This window comes from Xiphophorus couchianus, chromosome 7 (assembly GCF_001444195.1).
Source record: "Xiphophorus couchianus chromosome 7, X_couchianus-1.0, whole genome shotgun sequence".
In the NCBI taxonomy this organism is placed as follows: Eukaryota; Metazoa; Chordata; class Actinopteri; order Cyprinodontiformes; family Poeciliidae; genus Xiphophorus; species Xiphophorus couchianus.
In genome coordinates this window covers 16,805,115-16,827,809 of record NC_040234.1, presented here as the reverse complement: position 1 = coordinate 16,827,809, position 22,695 = coordinate 16,805,115, and the positions used below count along the sequence as shown (strand labels likewise).

Genomic DNA, 22,695 nt, shown 5'->3' with positions numbered 1-22,695 from the left:
CAGGCTACAATTCCAAAACAGTGCAGAAAATTAACGCCATCCTTCACAACTTTTCCTTCTGTTCCCTGATTGGCCCGGTCAAAAATTGACCGGTGAGAATCTGAGTCAAGGGGAGAAAATCCAGACTATGCTGGAAGCGAGATTTCTCCCCCCCCCCCCCCCCCCCCCCCCCGAGTAGAATTGTACAGGCCGGCAAACGCCAGGCAAATGTTTAGTTTGTTATGGATAACAACTTTGTAACTATTTCCAGACTGACTGGAGTGTGATATGTTGCTTTTTGGGATCTTTTACCCTACTTCATGTTGCCAGACATGCCTCTTCAATTCCTGCGGAGCTCACCTCTGTCGTTGTGTCATTGGGCAAGACACTTCACTCGCCTTGCCTGGTCAGAAGGGCCAATGGCGTGAAATGGCAGCCTTGTTTCTGTCAGACTGCCCCAGGGCAGCTGTGGCTACAATCCAGTAGTCAGCTTGTGAATGAATGCATAATTGGAAATGACTGATTTCATGTAAAGAATCTTTGAGAACCCTTGGAGGGTTGAAAAGTGCTATATAAGTCTGATGTAATTTCATTTCTATAGTAATCTTGCTCTTTAATGAATTAAATCATTGTTTAAAAACTGCTTTATGTATTTAGATTATCTTTGTCTGATAGTAGTTGTAGCCTGTAAGCAGGTTATTATTTTTTCATGGCACTGTGCTTTGCATTTTAAAACTGCAAGGTGTGTAGTTTGTTGACATTCCAAGCCTATCTTTGCAGCCCACCCACGTATGTAGCTTCAGGACTGTATCCACAACAAAGATCATTGGGAGCTGATTTTCATGTTTCCTCCTTGAGTTCTTTGTAAAACTCCCTCTTGGTTAATATCACTCCTTGCTTCAAACTTCAGCATTAAAACTCAACTTGTTTCACTTTAGTTTTTGAACTTTAGAAGCTATCTGTTGGTTTCCACAAAACTTTCCAGTAGTTATGAATCCTGATGGTCTTTGCAGGACAGCAGGCAGAGAGAGGCGTTTTTGTTATGACAAGATTAACTCACACATCAGCAGGAAACAGCCACTTCCGTTAAGCAGTTCCAGGAGGGTTCCAGCTGGTAACTTGCTCTGTTTGATCTGCCCTATCCTGCTGGTTATGTGGGTGATGTCTCTGCGGTCCACCTCTTTGGGATTTCTCTCAGGACAAAAAAAGCAAAAACACACGCCTCCCTGTAGAGACGAAGCATAAAAACAGGACCAGCTGTAGACTTGACCTTCACTCCAAACAGGCTTGTTAGATGAGATGTCAGCTCGTTCTAAACTCCCCTCTGCCTGCTTAGAACCACACTGAGATATTTCTGCCCTTTTTGTGTGCACTTAGCACACTTAGAAACTTAGTGTGAAGCAGGAAGCTCAACTTGACTCCTCTCAGCAGCTTTGATGTGTGGAACTCAGCTCCACCCAATGCTGTGCTGCTATAATGGCTTGTAATAGCTTTTTTTAGTTACTGATGACCAGTTGAGACTCCAGCATGGTGCACACGTTGGCACAATTAAAGTTTAGCTGGAGGAGAGAAACAGCGCTCTAATCCAATATGTTTAAGTAAATTGGATTTGATTGAGACTGTGACATTTTTAAATGGGTTTTGTGTATGAAACTATTTACCAAAAATATTTTGTTTATATAGCTCGATTAGTACAAATGGTAAATGGCTTGTATTAGTACTGTGCTTTATCAAGTCATTCACACATTCACAAGCTGCTGTATAGTAGCCACAGCTGCCCTGGGCAGTCTGACAGAAGCGAGGCTGCCATGCACCGGTGCCACCAGGCAAATGTTTTGCCCAAGGATGTCACGACAGAGGTGGGTGGAGCGGGAGTCAAACTGGCAACCCGGCAATAGTGGGACAAACTCCTACTAATGTCACAAGGTGGTGATGTAGTGCAGCTAAAATATGGCAACAATATAACAATAACAATATAATTTTTTAACATAGTTTGTAGGTTTATAGTTCATAGTTGCTGTGTTGATATTGCCATTAAGTGCTACATACTAAAATTGCCCATCAACTCATAACACAACATCCACCTAAGACAAAAGTAGCAGCAATGTGTTCAGTTCAATTATGTGTTTACAAGCTTCATACCTAAACAATGTTTTTTACCGTGAGGAAAAGGAAGTTTTCCTCACTTCCTACAAAAAAAAAAAAAAAAAGGTTTTTTTAGACCTTCCTACCCAGGGAATTTAAATCTGGATCTGTGGAGAACCCAGTCTGCATGTCATTTAATTTAACACAGTATACAATGCCCTCATGAAATTAAAAAATAAAATGTTTTTTCATTATTTAGGTCGATAATGTAATTTCTACTTCAGTTGTAACTCTGGTATTTAACTCCAGGTGTTAAACATCACTCACATTTAGGGAGTGGCAGTTTCGATATGAGCGACATTGGGCAACCGCCCAAGGCAGCATGAGCGCCGTCCGACCAGGAACCTTTAATATTTTGCTGATATAGAGTTTCTCTCTCTAACCCTGAAAAAATTACAGAAAAAATAATTTATTTCTGCAAACAGTTCTTGTACAACTGTTAACTGCTCTGACCACAAAAGTGAATTTTGATAAAGGTAGTATTCATGAATCCAACAAAAAGAAAACTTAGAATAGAGTTGAACAAAAATGGCCATTACTCCCACAGTGAGGGAATTCAGGAGTAACATTGGCATGGTGATAGGAAATTGAAGCTGGATGAAGCTTATATTCTGAACATTATTTTATATATATATGTATATATATATATATATATATATATATATATATATATATATGCACACGCCTGGTTGAGGTTCTGTGTCGTGGTTTGAAATGCCCAACACACTCCAATTGTGGACTAGAGACCACTGTAACTTGGCCACAGTCCAAGTAAATAAAGAAGTGTGAAAGTACTCTGGAGTGTATTCAGTCTGGTGGAGTATTGATTACACTGAGGCATCATTTATGTCACAGTCAGATGGTTGGAGCTACTTCACAGAGGTGCAAAAGCAAAAAATCATTACTACATCTCATGGCTCAGTGATTACGTTCAAATGTAATAATTCAGTACAACTGTACCTTAAGATTTGGTACAAAAGTAATGCTTGGTTTATTTTAATTAAAATAAAACAAAAGATACATAATTTAAACCCAAGAACTGGCAAATAAATGCATGTTGATGGTTTGCACAGCAGCTACAGTACGTCAGTATTTTGATGCTTCAGCTCACAATTAATGGGAATTTTTCATCTCAGTCCTTTGGTTGACCACTGTTCAATTTAAGAATATCCAATTAAATATTTAGCTCATATGTGATGTGCAATTTGTTTTATTTATCTCTGGAAAAGAAAGTGACTTGAATAAAACTAAGCAACAAAAATGAAACTTGTTATTGAACGAAAATACTAACGAAAATTAGTTTAGCTGGCAGAGAAGTTTGAGACATTTCTTGCATTTACAAACGATTTTAAGTCAGCACAGTTTATCTCAGTGATACCAAGATCTCTTTCAATTTAGTGGTTCTAAGCCTTTAATTGGTGGGTGTACTACTATGTCCACTTCTACTTTTACTTTAATACTAAACAGATTGTCTCACATTTTCATCAAATTTCCTATATGATAGAATTCATGGTGGGTTCTGTGGTGGTGGACTGGTCAGGTGTTCTTCCAGGTTTCATTGCGGCTTTGTGCTTTTTGACAGCTTTTGTTTGGATGTTATTTTTATAGATTCCACAAATACCATATAGGATGGCATGAACACCGAAAGCTCTCACACACTGGTGAAGGCATGTCCTTACATGCATATGATAAATCTGCGCCCCCGAGCAAGATGATTTATGATGGCCAGCTGTGTCACTTCTGCTGTGGTCTGACAAACGTCTCACTCATACACACATTGCCGCTCTGCACTGAGTAGTAGTTAGGACTCATTTGTATATCCTTTAAATTTAGCAAAAAAAAAAAAAAAAAGAGGCTGTTCATCTGTGCAGTTTCCAAAAAGGAGATTTATAACTATTCAGCTTTCCTGCAGAGTATTACTTGTTATTCTATTTAAACCTTTAAATCCCTCTCTGCAATGGCAAGAGGATGAAGTCTGGATTTACAGTGTGAAAGAAACGATAAGCTAAAATAAGAGATGCACTTCCTTCTGAGCAATCAAAGGTTTGGCCTTCGTTTTCCCCATCAGTATTGCTGAATCTTCCTTCATTCACAGACTCAGCAGCTTTTCTCTGCAGTTCTCCTCTTTCTTTCAAATGAAGTTCAGTATGTCAAGCAGCGCTGAAATATTAACACAGCAGCAGCAGCAGGAGGGAATGCATGTAAGCATTTAACACACCATCATGATGTGGGAAAACTGCCTTTCTTGTTGAGCACTTGCTATGAGTGATGAATTGTTTGGATAGATTTATCTGCATGTGTTAATATCAGAGTAGAGATATTTCGTGAAGCAGTGAGCCTTAAAAATGTATTCATATAATTGTTTTTATATAGTTTTTCTCTGGACAATCCTTTTCTTTTCTTTTGAGGCAGTTTTTATTTTCTTTTAAGAGGTCATCAAGGGCTGTTTACAGAAAAAGGAAGGAAAAGTAGGGGAAAAACAAACCATGATGAACGTGACCCTGTCTTCCTCTTTGTAGGAGGATGTTGTGAGTTTCTTTGTGCGTGGATTCAACACCAAAACTTTTCCATATACAGTAAGAAAGGTTTTGATATTTTAGCCATTCCTTCTTGAATTTTGCATGTGTGAAAAAACATTTTCACTATGCCAAATGGTTTTACTTGTATTTGCTAATTTGTTTGTTGAATTTTGGAGATATACTGAGATAGAAGTGCTGAAATCTCAGATGTAAGTAGTAAATTGTTTTAATCTAATCCCATTTTGGCAAACTGACTGGTAGAAATCAGACTAGAGCAAACCAAGATAACTCTGAGTACCATACAGGTTAATATTTTGGAGCAGAAAAAACACTCTCTTACGTAAACTATTAAAAATAACTTTGATTCATCAAATGTTATGATAAGGTATGAAATGCATTGAAATGCCAGGATATCAACTTATACCCAGTTGGCGATATGATTTTGTTCTCAGAACTGTTGGTATGAATGTCCCAAGGTACAGTGGTGAGAAATGGAGGCGTGAAATGACTAATCTCCTTCCAATATATAACATTGAATTGTAAATAATTTTATCACCAGTGCTGTGCTGTCAAGGATTTTTTTTGACAAACTTTTTACAGCTGAATTACCTCAGGTCTCACACAGTATGTCTACTCTTTTTCCTAAATGTAGGAATAAAAACTCTGATTTCCCAACTTTTCAAAGCATCATCTGCTTATATCTTCTATTTTCCTCATTAGCAGGCCACAGACGCATCATTCAAATATTGTTGCTATGAGTGAATCATATCTTGGTGTTTTCCAAAACTTTAGCTTGATTCAGTTTTGTTGTTCCACTCCCAGTATCTGTGCTTGGCAGAGCTGGCGGCTTGTGATCAAGTGCAGTTAATCTTTTGCAAAAAACAAAACACAACTCTCCCTGTTTGATGTCTTGGCCTGAAAGCTTTAAATCCTCCCATGTCCTGGTCTTGTTTTGGAAACAGAGATTTCTGTAAAGCTTGAGCTGGATCACTACCAGAACTAGGCTTTTCAGAGCACTTAGTGTTGCCCGTTTGTTTTGTTTTATCTTATATTAAAATTGCTTTTCCTATCATTTTTAAAACATCTGCTGCAGAATCTGCCATTTTACATGTATCCTCCCATTATGATTCATACAATTTTTTCTGCTGTTGCTCTGCTTTTTCTCCCCCCAGCTTGAACTAAAAAAGCATTCAGCCATATTGCTGTTTGCCTGACCGTGGCTCAGACGCTCCCTCCGGATATGAACCATTCCGATACAGTGTAACCCATATTTCTCACTCTTACTCATCTGTCTGTTCACATAAATCAAATTTAATGGGGGAAATATGTAATGCATGGATTTCGTTGAATTAAAATGCAGATAAGAAAGAGGAGAACATTTTTTGAAATTCAGTATAGAGCAAGAAAGTGAGTGAGACAGATGCGCACACACACACTGCGGCGAAGCTCAGCATTAGTTGAAGCAGCAGCAGAGCTCTCACAGCATCCTTCATCCCCCTCATCCCTCACTCTCTGCTCTGCTTTGCTCACTTGCTCTTTCTCATCTGCTGACTGAGGTATTCCTGTGCACACACTGGTGCAGCTCACAATTACAGCCTTATGGGACTCTCCTCTTGTTTGAGTGCATAAATTTACCCTCTTTGGATTCCGCTGCCTGGAAACTGTCTTTGCATCCGCCTGTAACCCCCCCCTCAAAAAACTCTGGATTTGTGGGGTTCTGAGCGGAATCATGGACCAGAGTGCAGCAGGGGAAGATAAGAGAAACTGGGTCATGAGCGGGCTCCCCTGAATGATGCCCGCTTGCATGTGGAGGAATGGGGTGCACTACCAGCGCCGTTGTTTTTGACGGGCTGCGAACTGTCTTGGAGAGGAATTGCAGCGGCTACATCTGCAAGGAAGCTGCCGAGCCTGCCGGGCCATCTGAGGCTGAGAGGGCGCTGAGTCGGAGAGAGTCTCGTGTCATACCAACACCTAGAATACTTAAGGTCTGCCTTCATTAAATATGGTAGCAGTCAGTGTAATCGTTTTATGTGCATGTTTTTAATTCTTAGTTTCAGTGTAAAAATACGGAATCTAAAAGCCAATTTTAAATATCATTATTTCAACTAATGATGTTTAAAAATGATGATTAAGACTGGAAAAGGATTTTCATTTTGCACAAAAATCTTTTGTTGTGTAAGAGGGTTTATAAAATATATTTAGATTCATATTAACTAAATACAGCAAGGTTTTTCTTATTGAAAATTATATATTTAACTTTAAGAAAGACAACATTTTTTGAAACTCTTTTGCTTTTGATTGGCCAAAATGCTGAATGAGAGTGCACAGCGAAATGATTCAGAAGTATAAAACGTGTACCTTCACTAGGTACATTTTTTTTTTCTATTTCTATACAGAGAGAGAACCGGAAGTGCTTATAAGATTGCATATTTCCAAGCACTTACACTATCACCTTTCACATTTGGCAGAGTAATGGCTGCATTATTTGCAGTCTTGTTTCCATGTGAGTAAGCATTCAGTAGAGTGAAGTGTATAAAAAGTAGGGCAGTAGGAGGGTTGAGCGTTGCCTCCTGTTAAGTGTTGCATGGGTTAAAGCCTCTTGAGAGCTGGGATGCAAGTGAGGAGGTTAAAGAGAGGGACAGTAAGCTCTGTGTGTGCTGGAAATCAATCACCGCTCTTCATCTGGGAACCGGCAGGGTTGGCAGAGCTTCTGCTGCTCCGTACCAGCTTGTCTTTCCCCTCTTGTTTGTGTTGACTTAACTGTGTGTGATTGCGTGTGAGTTTGATGCCTTGTTCTTGTCGTGGGCTCGTCAGATTGAATGTAAAGTGCTGAGTGACAGTGGCCTGGCTGATTGCAGGGAATTAGGTCAAGGGCACGATTGCTTCCCTTGGCTCAGAGATGGTCTTATCATCCAGACAGCAGGAGTTAATCCTCCATCAGTATTTACAGTCTTTTGTATCGATTGAATGTGTGCAGAGAATGTGCTTGGTGTGACACGTTTCACCACAGAGTAGCTTTAATAAAAAGATGTAGAAAATTTGCATTGACAAAGATTTATGAAAAACTGATTTTGTTTAATCGTATATTATGTTATGGAAAATATTCAAATCCTAAATGTCATTTTAACCCTATCTTCTTCCTTTTATTTCCTGTTTTTTTGTGATTGGTGTTTAGAATGAGAATCCATGAGTTTGACTATTAAACCTGATGTAGGTAACTTTTATGTTTATATATATATATATATAAATATATATTTGTTAAAACTGTCATGTTGTGAGAGTTTTAATAGACAGATAATCTGTGAAAAAAATCAAGCTTGTCTGTCTCCTGGCCAGAAGCAACCCAAAAATTCCCCAAAACTAGATTTAGACCTCCTGAATTAATCACTCAATTTAAGACTCTATCAAAAGCTTGAAGTGGTGATGATATAAACTAAATGAGCTTGACAGCACTTGTAAAAGGGTTCAAATTAAGAAAATAGAGATTTCAGTGGTGCCAGGGACTAGGCGTTTACTGTGCAACCAGAGTGTCGCCAATTCAAACGCCTGACTGAGTGCATACTGTCGACATGTTCTTTTGCAAGACACTTAACCCAACATTGCCATAAATATGTTGGTGTGATTGTGCTGGTTGGGAGGGACAGAATGGCAGTCTTCCAGTGTGAGGGAAGACTAAATGCATAATGCATGAAATTGTAAAGCATCAACTAGGGTATTTGAAGCGCCATTTATGTATTATATATTAAAGTTTTTAATCTTTCCAATGCAGCAAATAACCATATGTACTATATCTGAAACTCTTCAGAACTCAGTTATTGTTTTCTTTTTAAAGTTTACAACAGGCTTGTTTGAAAGCATTTCCAAAAGAAAGTCTCTTCTATTAAGAATATGCACCATGACTAAATTTAGCAGCTGTTACTTTTTGTTTTTACTTCATATTAGAAGTTTTCAAATTTCTATTCTAATAAAATCACAGGTTTAGCTTTGCCGAAAAGTCACAATTGACAAAAAGGTAAAGTAAAACTCTGTACTAAGACTTTATCTCTATAGGTCCAATCAAAATCGATCAGATTAGAGCCAGCTGTGTGAAACATTTTGAAGCAGAACTGCAAGATAAAAGGTGTGTTTCTCCAGAAAGAGAGTGAACTCATTATTGTTGGCATTTCTCTGCCTGAATATTATTGAGTTTACTCCTAGTTGTATATTAGTCACACTGCATAATGCTAAAGCTGTACAGTTCTATACCACTTTCAGTTCACACTGTTGATATTTATGTAGTAGTTGTAGCCCATTTATAATCTGCTGCTAACATAGTTTCAATCTGGGAAATAAAATTAAGAGGTCATTTTTATGATCAACTATTTATATTTTTATGTGATTGTAGAATATAGCTATCCAATTACAAAAATAAGAAGAAACTATAATTTCAAGAAGGACAAATGCAAAGTACATTCTTTTTCTTCTCTTTGTGTGCATCAGATTTGAAACTTTTATTCTTTATTTTTACTCCAGTAGCTGTACAGGATTTGTTATCCACTAACCCTTGTTATGAAAGGATATAAACCATAATGTGTGTCTTTTTAATTCCTTCTGATTAAAGCAGGTTATTATTTTTGGGAATTCAAGCCATTGTGACAATAGAGGACAGGCTTAGGTCAAACTCTGGCTCTTTACATCTAGGAGGAAATATGGTGAGATCAGCTATGCAGATGTTAATAGCGCTTCTTTAAAAATGATTTAAAGGGAGCACCACCTCTAATCTGGACAAATGCAGTTTCCAATGTAAGGTGCCAAATGAGAACAATTTTATATGCTTTTTGATAAGATCCCAGACTAAACTTGCATGACATCAAGCAGAAAACATTCACAGATTATAGATAAGATAACATTTTTGCCCTCCACTAGAGTTTCCTGTTTACATTACATTACAGTAGGAGTTCATATCTCTTTGTTGACATGTAGCCTCCAAAGTTGGTTTACTCCTTGGTATCTCTGAATGTTGGGCATTTTACAGATAATCAACACTACACACACAAAACATAGTTGTGAGAATACTTGGAAAGTGTTTCACAAGATCAGTGTCTGGGTAGAGATCTACTTCAAAGAAATCACCTTTTCCCAAATGTTAGGATAAAGTATCTTTGATGATTAATATGCAAATAGTGTTCAACACAGTAGCTTATGTGGTATTTGTATGTCTTTGTTGCTCATTTTCTGGCTTAGCGCTCCAGCTAATTTTTTAAAAAACATTTAGGAAAGTGTAGCAGCTGTGGTCAAATTCATTTCTCATAATATCACATTTGGCCTTCATAATTGATTGGTATTTGTAATACCTCATCAGAAAGTAAAAAAAAAAATAATAATAATCTCAAGCAAAACTATGAAAATGAAATATGCATTTACTAAGATAACCTCTCTCCGTGAAGTCGGATACTTGAAACTGAAAGTGAAACTAGTGGCTAACAATCATCTGGAAAAATTAGAGAACTCATGGAGCACTGAAATGTAATTTTCTAAAGTCAGTCAATACTTAAATATACAAAATAGAGATAAGTGGTGTCATGGCAAGAGTAATATAGCAAATCTTGACACAGATGAACACTTTTGATCCTAATATAGAATGGGAATGCTTTAAGGGACAGAGATTCTTGATGTTCTATAAACTTCTCTCCATTTTCCTCATGTTTTGACCTCTTTCAGCATTTACAATGCCTCACCACTTATGGTGAGAAAGAAAACTGTGTAATAGTTCTTGCACTCAGTTTTCAAAAGACTCAAATGACCAGAATAATTGTTTAAATATCGCTAATAGTATTGTCTGAGTTATGTTTTAGTTCTTTTTTGGATTTTGATAATGACATCAATTTCATTGTTGGACTTGTGATTTATTTAAGAAGAAGTGTGAGCTGCAATGTAAGTGTAGTATTATGTAGCAATGGGTTGGTGTGAGATTCTTATGGTATAATAACCTCAAGTAAAAATTAGGGATATACTGATAATTCAGTCGGCTGATTTATCAGATATCTCACAGTGTCAGTTATATATATATATATATATATATATATATATATATATATATATATATAAAAATCTGTATTGACCGAAATCGGAATTGGCATGTCTGGCTTTTTCAAAGATCAGTGCTTGGCCAGAAAACTGGAGTAGGTGCATATAAATGTGAAACAATTACTAGCTATTGTCCTATTCAGCTTAATACAGTCTGGAAAGTGGACTTGTAAACAAGCTGCATGATGCTGAGTCTTGGAGTTGCATACTGTGGGGTGGGTTGTTTTGTTACATTCCAGGTTCCACCCTATTTTACTTTGGCTCTAAGGTCTTGTTATGCAACCCAGAAGGCCAGCTATACTCCCATTCCACAGTTTGATCTATGCGGATAGCATCTAGCAAATTACACAAATTCTAGCATTTGGCATTTTGTTTATTTCTCTCTTTCCAATTAATTTTACGCATCATAGAACCAGAAGGAGGTAAAAAGTAGAAATAAAAAAAAAACTGATTCTACAGAAGATGAGTTGCTTGGTAATGTGTAAATACTGTGAATACTATGAATATCTAATGTGGTACATCTATTACATAATCATTCAGTTTTTGCAAATGATGTGGCCTGATGAATTTAATGACTTTGCATCTCCTCCCAGTTTTTGTCGTAAAATAAACCAGTTATGATGAATCCTAAACCAAGAAATATTCCACATTGCAGGGAAACAAAAAACAATGGATTAGACACTCCAAAGTGTATGTTAAGTTTTATACAGCTAAACCGATGTCAATATCGCTGTTAGTTTAACAATTGGTATGAATGAGAAGAGGTGAAACAGAAAGCCTGTTTGATTATTAGGTTATGTTTATATGTGTTTCCTTGAGTTCCTTTTCCTGAGACAAGATAGCAGAGCATGTTACCATCAGAGAAAAATGTATGTGTATACATAATATAAAAAGACATAACATTATTTTTTCATGGTAACATTAAATCAGACTATACAGTTCCTGTTTTATTTCATGTACAATTATCCTAATTGTCTCTATTTGTTCATTTTAATGTGAAAGATAATTAATTACTTCATAGGGGTATTTGCAGTCATGGGAGTCCAACCTTTTAATCGTCAATGGCTGTTCGGGGCTCTGTGGGAACATGTGACAGTGGGAAGGTGGAACAGCTGCCCTCCCCCGTGCCTTGAGCTGAAACACGGGCGTGAAAAGATAACATCCTCCCCTGCAGTGGCCTACTGGAGGAATCAAGAAGTCAGGCCCATTCCTTGCTTGGCTAGACGGGGGCTGCTTTGTGTTGGAATGCCCCTCGAGCAGTTGCATCAACAAGAAGTGGGACCTGAAGGTGGAACCGGCCTCAGACCTGTGATCTGCTTTTATTGGGATGCCGAAGAAGCAGGCCAAGGGTAAAGCCTTTCCTTTAATGCAAGGGGCCTCTGTTTTTGGTGTTCAAGGAGTTTTATGGACAAAGTCTCATTAGTTGATTCGTTTGAGGTTTAAGGATAAAATTAAAAACCCTGCCTTTGATTAATAGTAGCGATCCCAATCTTCTTAAGTTTGTTAAGTCTCACAAGGCGTGGGAGCCCCCTGTGATACTTGAGGAATTTCTTTTGTTGTTTTTTTCTCTCTGTCACAGTACAGGTGGACTGTTCGGGGTCAGATATCATCTTTGTGTGTATATATATATATGTGGGTGAGAGGGTGTTTAACTCCCTCCGGCTGCACAGTGGTGAGTGTAGGAGGGGCCATCTCCTCAGCCTGGGTGTGAGTCAACTGCCTCCAGTCAGAGTTGTCTCAGCTGAGCTGGAGCTTGAGTCTGAGAAGAACTACAAACTTTTTTTTTTATCCATACAAGAAGTGATTTTGTTTGCTTACTGATATGCTCACAAAGAGCCTATTTTTGGGATCTAAGTCAGGAATATTTCATCAGAGCTGTTGACAATGCAGGGAAAAGCTGGTAAAGCTCCAAAGAAGGAACTGGTCATTGAGAGCCCACAGCAATACAAGAATCCAGCTGAGGCTGAGGTGGACTCAGTGCCGCAGGAGGTGGTAAGTACTCATTCTAGATTTAGCATGATATATATGAGTATTTGCTTTATTTTATTACATTTGTTCTCTTCTACTTGAACGTCTCTCAGCACACAGTGCTGCTGAAGTTAACCACAGTTATAAAACACCTAAAGCAGGTGTCATGTGAGCATCTCACTATTTTTTATCCATTTCATTACCCACAATGCTGCCAGCTTGCATTTAAAAACTGCAATGCTAGCAACAGCTTTCAAGAAAGTTGAACTTTCACCAGCACTTTACTACCTGCACAGAAAGAAACTCAGAGTTTTGTTTTTATAGACCGTTTTGGCTTGTAAAATACTTCATGCGGCTCAAAAGTCAGTGATGATGACGGTGATAATTTTCCTCTCTGTGACGAAGGTATCCAGTGCTTGGGGCTCTGTAGAGTCACTCGAACAGGCCTTGACTGAATGTATCAGTTAGTAGAGGGGCACTACACAGCACCATTGTTTCAGGCTGTGTAACTGATGGGAGGAGTAGGAGCCTCAGATAAACAGCTGCTGGATGTATAGAGGGATTAGAAGTGATTGCTTCAAATATTTCTGTTTTCTTTTCCTATTTCCTAAAACTTCTTGGCTTACCCTACTGAAGTGAACAATTTTTGAAATTATAAACATAACACTTATCGAACAAACCACCAGCTATGGCTGCTGGTTTAGGCTTGTAACCCTGCTGGAAGATGGAGAAAACAACACTGAGATTTGTTCAGGATGATGTGAAGTGTTTGCATTTCTTTGAGTATGCTTGCAGGTTTTATTTTTTTCTCATCTTCTTCCAAATATTTAATGTCCCCTTCTAGACAACTTATGAAGTGCATAAGTTAAAGTTATCATGTCTGCAAAATGTCCGACTTGACTTCTGGATCCCTGCAGCTCCTCCAGAGTTACCCTGGGCCTTATGGCTGGTTTTCTGATTAATGCCCTTTCTCAAGCCTCTAAATGGAGGATGGTGGGCAGCTGTGTCTTTCTTGTGTTGTTCTTTTATTTTCTGAAGGTGGACTGAACAGTGAGTGATGACAGGTTTAAGTTTGGATATTGTTTTATAATTCAATCCTGTTGCCCAATGTTATCCTTGATCTGCCTGCTGTGTTCTTTGGTCTTCATCATGCTGTGCATTCACCAGTGTTCTCTAATAAACCTCTGACACTTTCACAGAAGAGCTGGGTTGATACTGAGTTTAAAAACTGAGATTAAAACCATGTGCTACTTTCCTTTCAGTTCAAAATAATGCACCATGTTCCATTGGTCTATTGTAAAATCCCTATGAAACACACTTAATTTAGTAGTTGCGACATTAAAGTTTAGTTTGTCTGCAAGAGTTCAGTGCACTTCAATGTGTGGAAACACCCTCAATATTTCTATTATTTTGCCTTCTGAAGTACTTTGTTTAAATAAGGGAAATCAAGAAGTTTGAAACTCGTCTACTCACTGTGGTCGGGTCTTTGGTGAAAGAGAATGACCAAGCAAGTGAAAATGCATGTCCATTGTCTTACTCAGCGCTGAGTTTACTGAATGTTTGACCACTTGGAACCCCTGACAAAGCAATGTCAGATGAACTCTGTTCTGATGAACACAGAGTGAGAAAAAAAATGCCAACAACAGAGCAGCTTTAGAAATTAATGATTAGAAAAGCTAAATGCAAATATTGTGATGGGGTCGGGTCAGTTACATTTTGAGACATTTGGTGCTTGGTTTTGAGTCGTGCAAACTAATTTTCAGTACCTCATTACTCTCACAGTTTGCTTTGGTGTCAGGGTGTTGAATGTGTGTCCTTGTTGATACTCCGATCCTTTTTCTGTACTAGATAAAACTTCCAGGGTCCCTTCCATTTGATCCCTGATTTAGTCTTCTTAGTCTTGTGTCCAGATTATTGCTTTATTTTGATGCAAAACTGGGTGTGCCAAATGTATCTTAAACAACTTGTCTGATTGTGTCAGATCTAGGAGGATTTTGAGGTGAGACACAGATTAGGACACATCTTGTCTTTCGGATATCATGAATTCCTTCCAGGCTTACCTGTATTACATGCAACAATCTTAGTGTTGATGCATAATTGCATCCGAAAGGCATACTTAACACAAGATGTTATGACTTAAAAATACTGGGAAACTCAATTATACCACGAATAGAGAACTGCCTTATATGCAAGACCTTATGGCATTGTTTTGGGTTTGTTTTCTCCTGGTAGCAAGTCAAGCCTGTTCTGTCAACTCTTTCACCGTTTTAAGCTTGTCAATATCCAAGACTCTTTCTCTGAGGTCATGCAAGATGTTATCAACTCCAGATGTGGAGGCGATGAGTGATCCTTGCTGTCACTCTGCCCTGAAGTCTGCTTAAGTGTCACTGTTCATTTTTCACTTTGCTGCCTCCCTGAGCTCTTAGGTTTTATCCTTCCGTCCAATCTGTTGCCAGTGTTGACAACTTACTCTACAAGTAATGGCCTTCTGTATCTTTACAGCTTACAGACGTCTGAAGTAGTATTTTAAAACTTCATACCTGCATTCAAAATGAATGGTGTATTCAAAACTGTTGGCTAAAAGTGGATACATTTTTCTGATTGATTTTGGTCACAGAAAGTCAAAGGTATTTGATCTGATTTGTGGAGGATGACTTGTTAAATGTAATTGTTTCCATGAGAGAACTGTTGCTCCCACAAAGAGGTTAAGCTCATCAAACCAGCTCCTACTGGTCGAATAATTGTCCTTTTCTCTGAACATTTGGAGTCCTTACTGACTTGTCACTATTTATCTGGAAAATAAACCACCTACATACATGACGCGACAGCACAGTTGGTTTAGTTTCTGTGGAGTTTTAGTCTGTATGTTCTCTTAGTCCACAGTTTTTTTTGCTGATTCCTTGTAGAGATGGGGACACCAGTATGAGACTTTTTGCGATTTAAGTCATACTTAAATTGCAAAAACCCCAGGCTTAATTCACATTTCTATCCAAAGAAATGATTTGCTCTAAAGGCTGTCTAAAGGACACAAGACTGGACTGTGATTTGTGATCTGAAGACTTAAGATGTAACTCAGATTTATCCTCTCAAGACTTGAATTACTCTTTCATTCCAAAGACTTGGGACTCAGACTTGTCTCACATTCAGTTAAAAGATTTGATTTGACTGTTAATGGTGCTCTTAAACCTTACATTTTTACTCAAACAGGTGCTCTGAAGATTTCAGACCTATCTCAGTGTCCTGCAAAAGAGTGTGTTTGATTTATTATTGTTTATGGAATGTGAGCTCTTAGTGGTTTATAATGGTCTGTATCAGCTGTTGCTCAATAGCAATTACTACACAGATGACTCTGAAAAAGAATTATGTGTTAAATGATGGTTCATTTCTGGAAAAAAATGAACTTAGCTGGCTTCTAACATTCAATTATGTTGCTACTAAACTAGCATAATTACAATTGGATTTCTGACTCTTCAAAATAAAAGCACAACTTCTGACACTCATTCAGACCTTCCACACGTTCCTTTGTTTTATAACAAAGGAACGTATAATTTATTACACTGTATAATTTACAGTGTAATAAAGCTTAAATCATATTTACTGCATAGATATGACAACATATATTATAAGTGGAGATTAACTACATGGTTTCCTAGTACAATTTCAAGTCCAGCTGCTATTCAGTGTGATATATTGTAAAGAAGGGAATGTTGGAACACTGTGATAAACAGATGTTATTTACATTATTGCAAAGACATTTACATCTTTAATTTAAAATAATTTTTAGCACAAAGCATTTAGAAGTTTAACAAAAACAAGTGGAAACCATTTTCTACATTTTTTCCCAATACAAATTTTGTTTGTTTATATTTCTAATAGAGTAAATATTACACTTTATTGTTCAAATTAATTCCTAAGAATCCATCAGAGTACCTGTGTGTGATGAGTTAATGCCATGTTAAATATACAATATAATTAATATTTGTTATCTATAAAGTTGTTTAGAACAAGTAGGCCATGAGTTTAATTTGGACAGAAGGAATTGTGAGAACTTCTCTGCTTTAGTGGTAGTTCTATGTATTTGGTTAGAATGCAAATGCAGTTTTTTTGTATTATAATGCCTAATAAGGAAGGTCAAACATTTCTAAGTTCTCTTTTCACTATGTTTATTTTGTATCTTTCCTGTCTCTGTTATTAACTTTCCCACATATTTTGTGAGGCCTTTTGGATGCCTTGGATACAACGTATCTTTATATTAAGCAGCAAACGAGCTGAAAAGAGTTTTGACTCTTGAAGAGTTTATTGTGTCACAGACATACATATTTGGCCGTAAACAGGAATGTGTGGTCACACCTCAAAAATTTCTCAATCTGTATTTTTTGTTTAATCATTGTTGATGCCAGTCAGAGGTCTGTAATGTAGGTCCTTGATCTTTGTCATCTTGATAATAAATCTGTTTCAAAATATTCCATTAATTGTGTTTTCCAGGTAAAACCAAAGGTGATTGAGCCGCTCGATTATGAAAATGTGCTGGTGCAAAGAAAGACGCAGATTCTCAGTGATGTTCTCCGTGACATGCTGCAGTTCCCCCTGGAGGACTTTGAGGTGGGTTTAACGCTGTTTGATAATCATGTCTGTACTGACTCTGGGCGTAAAGATAAATCCAGTAGACAAAATGTTTTTGGCTTTGGCTTTTCAACTGCATCTGGAATTTTTATAAGTACAGAAAAAAAATATAATGAATACCAAGTTTACGTCAAATGCATTTTTTTCATTGCTGTAATTCATTCTAGGTTTCACAGGTCAATACGTTGCACATTTTGAGACAGAACTGATATGAGTTTCTCCAGTTGCCCAGAAAATATGTAAAATAAACCTTTTGAGACAGAAGCTGATTGTTTTTCTTCATGGTTTGTGAAACCTGTTGGGCTACTCCATTATGGAGGAAAAAAGTAATTTATGAAGAACAGTCACTTGCCCACTCAACAATTTAACCACTAAGACTTCATTTTGACCCAAAGTAATCTGATCAATCTCTAGAAATCATTACATGCTGTCAAGTCTCACTAAAAAGTTGTGAAAGTTGTGAACAGTTGGTCTGTTGGGCAGCAGTGAAACAGATGCTAACATTAGCAGCTACTGGTTAGCCAGTCACAATATTGTCAGATTCAGGGCCTCTGCCTTAAATCAATTACCTTTACGACCAGACCCATAATATTAGCTTAAGCTTTCTTCACTAGATAGTCATATGTTGACAGCATCAAGATAAAACTTTGTCAGACAGCTCTCACTTTGATGACAAATATCACTAAATATAGTGTGATATTGTTACAACCCTAAACTGACTAATACATCTGACTCTTGTTAGTGGGAAACAAAATTTAAACTGTAATAGTGATGACAATTTAATGCAGCCCATGTGTGTAATTCAGGGAGCCTTTGTTTATGTTGAAGTTATGCAGCACTATGAAGAACTTGTTACGATAATAATCTAATTATAATGATGAGTCTAAAAAGGGTGTATTCTTCTGGTCTTGCCTCACCCTATCCCTACGAGATTTTGCACCTGCACTCCCCCGCTGATTAGCTGTGGTCGGAGCTGCCCCTAGCCTGCAGCTCATAGGAGATCAAACTTTTGCTCCCACATAATGAATTGCTTTGCTGCTGCACAGAAAAGCATCATCATTTAATAATTTCACTTGTTGTTCTCATTTGTTTTAATCAGTGTTTTTTGTTTTGTTTGTTCAGCACTTCGGTCAGTGCCTGCTGTTTATAAAGTGCTTTATAAATAAAGCTGGCTTGGCATGGTGAATGCCCATTATGATGTTTTTCTAGAAATATGTTTCCAAACCATAAAAAATATTTTTACTTAACTTGATTCTTTTGTTGTGCTTGTTAGCATTTACAGTGCTTTTCCTGACCCGGGTGGGGCTATGTTGTGAGTACTGGGTGGACTTTTCCTTTTGTTTATATCTCTCTGTGCTCTAGCGTGTTAAGGGCAAAGGGCCATCTGTTTAATTAGCTCATTCTGTCCATTATGTTGTGTGAGAGTCAACATTATCTCGATCTGCACCATGCCGGACTCACAACCTCTCACTGTTTCCACGCTGCTGCAGATGGAAAATACTAGATGGAAATCTGTCCCAGTACTTGTACCTCAGGAAATAGATGTCTTTCCTCAAGAGCAACAATGAGATGTACAGTGTGTCCTCAAGTCTGAGTCCAAATCCTCTGAACCCCTACTGCACAGTAAAGGTTTTATAGAGTCAGTCTTTTCCTGGTTATCTATACAATTTCCTTCAGAGACATAAGTCATTATGTTACTCCTCATGAAGACTTTCACATCTAACAAAATGTACCTCGGGTTAAGGAGCAGGAAGTGATAATTACTGACAGTATATCTTACCAAATGATATAAGAAAGGAATTAATATTTGTTTCTTTCTTGGACTTTTACAATTTTCAAATACAGCTTCCCAGATGATTTAGAATCACCTGCCACTGTAAATCAAGGATTACTTACTTTGGCCCAAGTAGTTAATGCAGATTATCACTTTTTATTGTTCTATAATACGATTTAGTTTTAATGTTAATTTAATAGTAAAAGGAGTACAAAAATTCAGCAAGTATGACAGAATCTTTATGTTCCATAGTACTTTGACCACATGGAAAGAGTCTGGACACCACTGGTCCAGATCAGTACAGAAGCAACATTTGGAGATAAAAAGTTACTCTGTATAAGATATTGTTCATTTAAACTGACTTTCAGAATCACTGTGATTATTATGCTTTTTGTCTTAGTGTTTAAGAGTTTGAGTGCTGAGTGACAATATAGCTTTGAGTTTGTTTGCCCACCCTGCTCTTGTGAAGATAAAATGCCAGTGTTACAACTGATGCATTGTCAGAGAATGACAGGTGATTCTGACGGAGGAAAGAAAAACACACTGAGGCACGGTGACTGAACTTAACATCTGTTTCTGCTGGCCCACCCTCTTGTTCAGACAGGACTGTAATCAGTTGGCGTTTCAGCATGGAGATTTAACAGCTGACATTACGTATGTAGAAAACCACTAAGTTCATGATGTAAGCATTGTATGAAGCTGCAAAACTACCTGATAGAGCTCCTTTGTTTTGTTCTAATCCTGTTTTAGTCTTGGGAAACACATTTTCCAAACTGGTTCATCAAGCATCATTTGCTGTTTTTTGTAAAACAAGACTTCTATCGCCTCAGTAGACTCTGATGGCCTTCTGTTGTGCCCTGGTTGAGTATCAATCACTTTGTTTACATTTCTTGACCCTGTCTTTTCCCACCTTAGTCAACATGCAGCACTCAAATATAATCCAGTCACTGATTCTTTTGATTTTCCTGGTCAGGCTGAAAATCTGCTGATTCTGTACATCTCTAACAAACACCTTATTTGCATTTAACTCAACTCGCTCCTTTGCTTGTGTTATGTCTATGCTCAGAATAACAAATAGCTTAGCTAAAGTCTGGAATGTGAGGTCAATAATATTCCAACTCAACTGTCTAAGGATTCCTTTTGACCCAAGCAATTATTCTGGGGTTACTCAAGCACAGAAAAATGGTGACTTGAAGCCAGTTTAAATGCTTCCTGTTACCCTTTTACCTATATGCTTGTTTATTTCTGCTTCCTGCATTGTAAAGATTATAATCTTTGCAGGAAACTTTGCTACAAGCAGGAAAAGGGATTGGCAGGTTTACTTAGGAGAGCTTATGGAATTTCTTTCAGATGACACGACCAACACTTTTTACGGCACATCATTTTATGTTTTGGTTTGTGTGGAAGACAAAGACAGCAGTGTCGCATTTTTTTGTGTCTATCATTCAGGTCATCAATGACTCATAACTTGTCTATGTTGAAAGAGTGTTCACCTCAGGCACTTCAGCATACCTTGGAATTCCACACTTTAGCAACAAAAGGTGATTCGACTTAGAGACAAGGAATCCTCAACTTAAAAAGTATTACAAGCTATAAGCTAGATCTCTAATTATTTTAAAAAAAAATACAAGTACAACTTGAGCAATGATCCAAGAAACACCAGCATGTTTATATTTTACTAAGTTAATTATTATTCTGTGTTTATGAATGCAAGGAACATTTAAATGTCAAAGGCTCAACTACAAAACTAAAAGTGATACTGTCGTTTCACCCTGTTAGTAGTAATCAAAGTCCTTAAACATGATTGGATTTAATGTTTTGTTACATGTGAAACACAACCTTTTTCAAATCTACAGGCCTTCCACTTCAAAGTCTATAGTGTTCTCATAAAACATGTAGTTTGCTACAGACTGTACTCTTTCTTAATAAAGTGTCTCCTGGCCCTTGACACATGACTAATGAATTGCTTCCCACTGGATTTGATCACTCAGATGTTGATCTAATCTCAAATGCCCAATAATATTTGCAAGAACACCCAGAGCAATGATGACTCATTGAAATCATAATCCTGGGCTTTCTAGGAAAATCACATCCTGCTGCTTCACATTTTGTTTCATTTTCAGTATTTCAGTGTTAGTGCCTTCTGTAATTGCCCATTTCTGATTCTTTAACTCTTTTTTTTTTTTTTTTCCCCTCACAGATTTCAACTTTGAGGCGCCAAGGGAGAACTCTGTACCCCACAGTGCCTGAAAATGCTGAGAGGGAGGCCCAGAGCCTGTTTGTCCAAGAGGTAAACTTATTTCACAACGAAAAGCATCAAAATCAGATCTCAGCCAGTTTATCCTCAAACTGTTACCTAGTCATTTGCCTCTTATTTGTCGTGCTATTGTTTCATTTTTCTTCCAAATGCCCAAAATGCTACCAAACAAATCATTTAAAAATGGTTGAACCTTCTTCCATACATGCTATTTGTGATCAATTGTTGTCAACCATTGTCCATATTAGTTAGTTCTGTCAACACAACAGACCAGCCGGAACTCAAGAACTACTTCCTTTTCTACTTCAAAATAAGAGTCTCAAGCAGAGCAACAGAGTGTCAGTCTTAAAGAGCCCAAATTGACATCTTTGACTCAGAATGATTGTTTTTCTTAACTTTGTGAATCATATGGGACTTTGTCCCAACATCAACTTACGCCACTGGCCATTGGAATTTTAATTGTCATCTGTCCAGGAGGTGTTGACAAGAAAGGAAGCAAATATTTTCTTGTCTGTGATGGTGGATCTTGTCTAAGCTTGCAATATCCAGCTCTTCTCAAGTCACATTAAAATCTTAGGGAGCATTTTAAAGTAAAAGTGTGTTAAACATTCACTTAGAGCTGACCAGAGCTCTAAAATCTAACCACTAAGACCATACACAGCGCTGCTACTCCTTTAAAGAGCCACATAGCAGCTGCGTGCTGACAGTCCACCTTCCAGGTCACAGGTCACGATTAGAGAACGGCGTCTATGAAGTCATGAAGATACCAAGACACAGCTCGAGTGTTGTGTGACATCACTCAGACAGCTGCACAGATTGAAAGCTTCTCTGTTTCTAATTCGTCTCCTGTTCAGGTTACGTTTCGTCTCCCAGCAGGGGCACTTCTTGTAAGCGCCACGCATTTCTGCTGAACAGATACCTTTGAGCTGCTCCTATCACTGGCTCTAACAATGAACAGATGTCCACTTTCCAAGTAAACGAGGATAGTGATACACTCCCTGCCGAGGCATGGTCAGACCGAGGTGGAGTCACCACACACTCCTTTTCCGCTCATTTTCTGAAGAATGTTGTGTTGAGATTTAGTTTTTTTTTCTGTATCTGTGGAATTTCAAGGCAAACGTTCACTTTGAGGTTGTCATCTTGTTAGTATCATTTTAGTATCAAATTCAGTGACTGTAGGTCAGATAACATAAAATATTAACCATCTTGTGCAAAAGGTTTACAAAGCCAAAAATAAAGACACATTTTTATAACAGAAATAAGCATAAACTATTATTCCACAGCAGCTCTGAGATGCAGTCTCACATCTTTAACCTGTTGTAGATCACAGACCTTCCCTTTAAAGATACTGAGAGACTGTTTAC

General features: G+C 37.7%; 1 protein-coding gene across 20 annotated transcripts in view; it reads left to right on the top strand.

Annotated features, from left to right (window-relative positions):
* LOC114147831 (dedicator of cytokinesis protein 9) overlaps positions 1-22,695 on the top strand; it is a 79,176-nt gene that overhangs the window by 19,689 nt on the left and 36,792 nt on the right. For 3 of the 20 annotated variants that reach the window (XM_028022498.1, XM_028022493.1, XM_028022492.1), the window contains exons 1-3: positions 6,227-6,628; positions 17,163-17,279; positions 21,275-21,364. In XM_028022498.1, coding sequence (XP_027878299.1) covers positions 6,458-6,628; positions 17,163-17,279; positions 21,275-21,364 — 378 coding nt within the window. In that variant the 5' untranslated portion in view covers positions 6,227-6,457. Of the gene's footprint in view, positions 1-6,220; positions 6,629-12,433; positions 12,702-17,162; positions 17,280-21,274; positions 21,365-22,695 lie in introns of those variants that run through there. The other 17 variants (XM_028022507.1, XM_028022502.1, XM_028022504.1 and 14 more) reach the window with 10 other exon arrangements.